The 3,785-nt window shown below is 59.4% G+C and overlaps 1 protein-coding gene across 1 annotated transcript in view; it reads right to left on the bottom strand.

Annotated features, from left to right (window-relative positions):
• Window positions 1-3,785, bottom strand: part of TTYH1 (tweety family member 1) — a 39,156-nt gene that overhangs the window by 23,291 nt on the left and 12,080 nt on the right. Inside the window, exons 6-10 of the mRNA XM_045292395.1 lie at window positions 3,131-3,203; window positions 2,823-2,898; window positions 2,183-2,238; window positions 1,933-2,025; window positions 959-1,051 (exon numbers count right to left, since the gene is read on the bottom strand). Coding sequence (XP_045148330.1) covers window positions 959-1,051; window positions 1,933-2,025; window positions 2,183-2,238; window positions 2,823-2,898; window positions 3,131-3,203 — 391 coding nt within the window. The remainder of the gene's footprint in view (window positions 1-958; window positions 1,052-1,932; window positions 2,026-2,182; window positions 2,239-2,822; window positions 2,899-3,130; window positions 3,204-3,785) is intronic.

Below are 3,785 nucleotides of genomic sequence, written 5' to 3' on the forward strand. Positions count from 1 at the left end.
AGGAGCAGGCTCAGGGCTTTCCTCTGTGCCCAGGGGAAGTCCCCAGAGGACTTTAAAGGGAGGAGTAGCTATGGGCTGTCCTGCTCAGAAAGGGGCGGCAATGGGCTCCTGTTGGCAGTAGGGTGAGAACTAAGGATGGGGAGGTCCTGGGTGGCATCTTTGCCAGATTGCCGCCCGGTCTCAGAGGGTTTGACTGGCAGGGCGGTTGAGGGCAGTAAGAGCGGGCAGCAAAGAACCAAGCAAAAGAAGAGAGGTTTTCATGTCATGGCAATGGTGGCAGAGCCTGGAAACCCACGTCAGCGTCCTTGATCTGCAAACGCGGAGGCCGTCTTGTTGGCAGACGTCCCGGTGTGTGTCTTTTCCCGACAGTAAGTGAAAAATCAGGATTAAAAGGGATATTTCTGGGTTTCTGACTTGGGCAACAAGGGGGTGGGCATGGTGGAATCTGTTCGAGAGCCAATGAGGCGGAGGAAGGAGCCCCAGATTGACAGTTTCCGGTTTGGCTGCGAACCGAAAAACGGGAAGGAAGCTCGTGCCCACACAGAGGTGCCTTGGAAGAAAGGCCAGGTGATCTGTTTCCGAAACATCAGTGGTTAAAACCCGTGCAGGGTGGGTGCAACTCCACTCTGACCCACACGGAGAAGCAGAGAAGGCTTGCTTTGGTTTGAAGGCCCTGGGAGAGACAGAGGTTCAAAGAAGCGGGGAATTCTGTGTCGTGGATACAAAATAAATTTCATTTTGCCCTTGGGGCAGCCTGGCAATGCGGGGGTCAGACCCCTAGGCCCGACTTTGGCAGTGCAGAAAAGAAATGGGAGCGTCCGGAGAGGGCAAGCCACTTGTGTGGGGTCCCACAGTCTGGAAGGGGCAACCTGAGACTGGAACCCAGGTCTCCGGGGCCCTGTGACTGGTTCAGGCAGGGGCTCCGTGGGAGAGGGCATTGGGGTGGGGTGGGGCCCACCTTGTGCAGGCCGCGGCAGTGCAGCAAGGCCACCAGCTGATGGAAGTTTCCCTCGGTCACATTGAGGGTCCCCTCCAAGGACAGTAGAGGTTTCTGAGGTGGGGGAGATAGAGGCTGTTAGTACACCTGTGGCTGGGGAGCCACCCAACTCTGTAGGTCCCGCCCCCAACACAGGAGCCCCACCCCAACCCACTGGGCCCCTCCCATGCTTCCAGCCCCATCCACACCAGAAGAGCCTTTCAAATCCATACGAGACTGTACCTATATTCCAAAAGTCCCGCCTACATCTGACCAGGCCACCCCAGTCTTCCAGTCCTGTCTAGGTCCGAAGGCAACCCAGTCCTCTGACCCCACCCACACTTAGACTGCAGGTAAAAGTTTCTGGCTCCCCACATATCTGGGAGACCCACCCATTCTACCAGTCTCGCCCACACTCAGGTTGACAGGTGAACCCCCCAAACACCCGGGTACAAACAGCCCCATTCTGGTGACTCTGCCTACACCTGGCTGACCTGGCCTGTTTATCGACTACACCCACAATGCTTCATCCACACTCAGTGGACCTGGCCCACTCCACGGCCCACCCAGGCCAAGGTGCCGCCCACACCGGAAGACCACGCCACAGTTGTCCAACCAGCACAATTCGGCCGGTTCCACTCCCCTCTAGCCAGCCTACTCAATTCTTCAGAACAAGCCCAGAAGGCGTTGCCCAGCCTTCAGGCCCCGCCCAGCCCTCGACCCTCCCTTCATGCCTCATCTCCAGGGAGTGGACTGCCCCCACCGCCACAGGCTCGCCCTGCCCACAGGCCCACACCAGAGGCGCTCTTTGCACACACTCTGAAGGCTATGCCCACATACAAGGCCCTGTCCACACAAGGTCCCTCCCACCACCAGCCAGCAGCCATACCCCACAGGCTCGCCCCGCCCACAGGCCCCATCCTGAAGGCCACGCCCACATACGAAGCCCTGCCCACCTGTGCAGATGGAAACTGAGGGACCGCTTCTCTCTCCAGACCTTGCAGCTGAGAGTGGATGTTGGCCAGAGCTCGCTGCGACAGAATCAGCCTCTGGTAAAGGACAGAGGTGGGAGCACTCTCTCCTGGCTAGGACCCTGGCCTCTGACCCCTCCCTTCTTCCCCAGGACTCGGAGGTGTAGACCTCCAGCCCTTCCCTCCTCCCTTCTGGAGTGTCGACCACATGGGCTCCCCTCACCTCCAGCCCTACCTGTTGGAAAGGGTTGGACGAGTCCTGATTGCAGAGGAAATAATAGTTCAGGATGTCTGAGCAGGAAGAAGAGGGGGAGGGGGAGAGGGAGGGTCATGGGGAGCCCGCACACCTGAGACCTCTTGGGGGAAGATGGGTGGGGCCAGGGTCCTGTCACTCCACTTCAGTCGGTGCCTCGGCCACTCCTCATCTCTAGAACCCTTCTGTGATCCCGATGGCCTGGCATCAAAGGTCCACCAGTGTCCCCAGTCCCCAATCACGCTAACCCCAGGCCCCATCCTTTCTGCCCCAGGTCTTATTCCTCCTGTCCCAGTGCCCTTTGTCCCCCAGCCCTCCTGTCCTAGCCTCCAATCCCTCTTGCCCCACTTCCCAATGCCCCCTTGTCCCAGCATCTCTGCCCCACAACATCCCAGCTACAGGCTGGTCACTGCTGTCCTTGAAATCAGTAACCCGCCTCTGCCTCTTCCCTGCCTGGACCCCCATGCCCCCCTGCATGTCCTGCTGGCCAAGCTCTCCTTGTCCTGGAAGTCCAGCTCCAGCACCTCCTCTAACCCCACCCCCATGTCCAGAAGAGGTGGCCTGGGGGGTGGGGGTAGGCTGGGCACCGGGACATCTGTGGGAACCCTGTGGGTCAGATCACCTGAACGGAGCCCTGTTTCCTCTTGGGTCAGGTTCAGGATGTAGGTGTCCGGGTTGGAGCAGAAGTCACTGAGACCCTGAGGAATTGGGGGGTGTGGGTGATAGAAAAAAGATTTCGAACCTGAAATGGATCTGAATCTAGACACCTGCAGTCAGGCCCTGCTCCACTTCCAGTCCCTGGGGACCCAGAGATCAGGCTCCTCCCTTGGACCAAGAGTCCTGACCCCCAAGCCCCTCCTCCCTCAGGCCAGGAGTCCTGAACTCCAGCCCCTCCTCCCTCAAACTGGGGAGGCTGCCCCCAGCACTCACCACGGCAGTGGCTGCCTCCAGGCCCAGGGAGCCCCAGCTCAGGACAAGAACCACAAGGCTCATAACTGTCATCCTGCAGTGGGGACAGGGGAACAGGGGGGCTCTGGGTTCTTAATCCCATCTAAATCCCATCATAGCTCCCGGCCAAACTCTGGAGCCTGGAGGATCAGAATGAGGGCCAGGTCCACGGGTGGAGGGGAGGGGATGTGTTGATGTCAGAGGAACATCTGGTCCCTGCCCAGAGAGGCCTGCTGGATGGAGGCCAGCAGGAGCCTGCCAGAAGGGCCCCAGGCTGGCCAGCAGGCAACCTGGACCACAGCCCAGCTCTGGCCCTGCCTGGCTCTGGAGCTCTGGCAGGGTGACTGCCCATTTCCGGGCCTCAGTTTCCCCCTGTTGACATTCCACGAGCATCTCGTCTTTCTCAAGGGAAGATGGCTTTGTCTCTGAGACCCTGAGCGGTGCTCACGGGAAGGTTCTCCTGGACAACATCCACCCAGGAGAAAGACCAGGCGACTTGCTGTTGAAGGTGGGCTGCTCACCACAAGGTCAGCAGTTCGATCCCACCAGCTGCTCTGCGGGAGAAGGAGGAGGCTTTCTGTTCCCTTGAAGACTGACAAAACCAACAGAGGCCGTTCTACTCTGTTAGGGTCCTTCT

Source organism: Echinops telfairi, unplaced genomic scaffold (assembly GCF_000313985.2).
Source record: "Echinops telfairi isolate 266 unplaced genomic scaffold, ASM31398v2 ScPeMD7_655;HRSCAF=1070, whole genome shotgun sequence".
Taxonomy (NCBI): domain Eukaryota; kingdom Metazoa; phylum Chordata; class Mammalia; order Afrosoricida; family Tenrecidae; genus Echinops; species Echinops telfairi.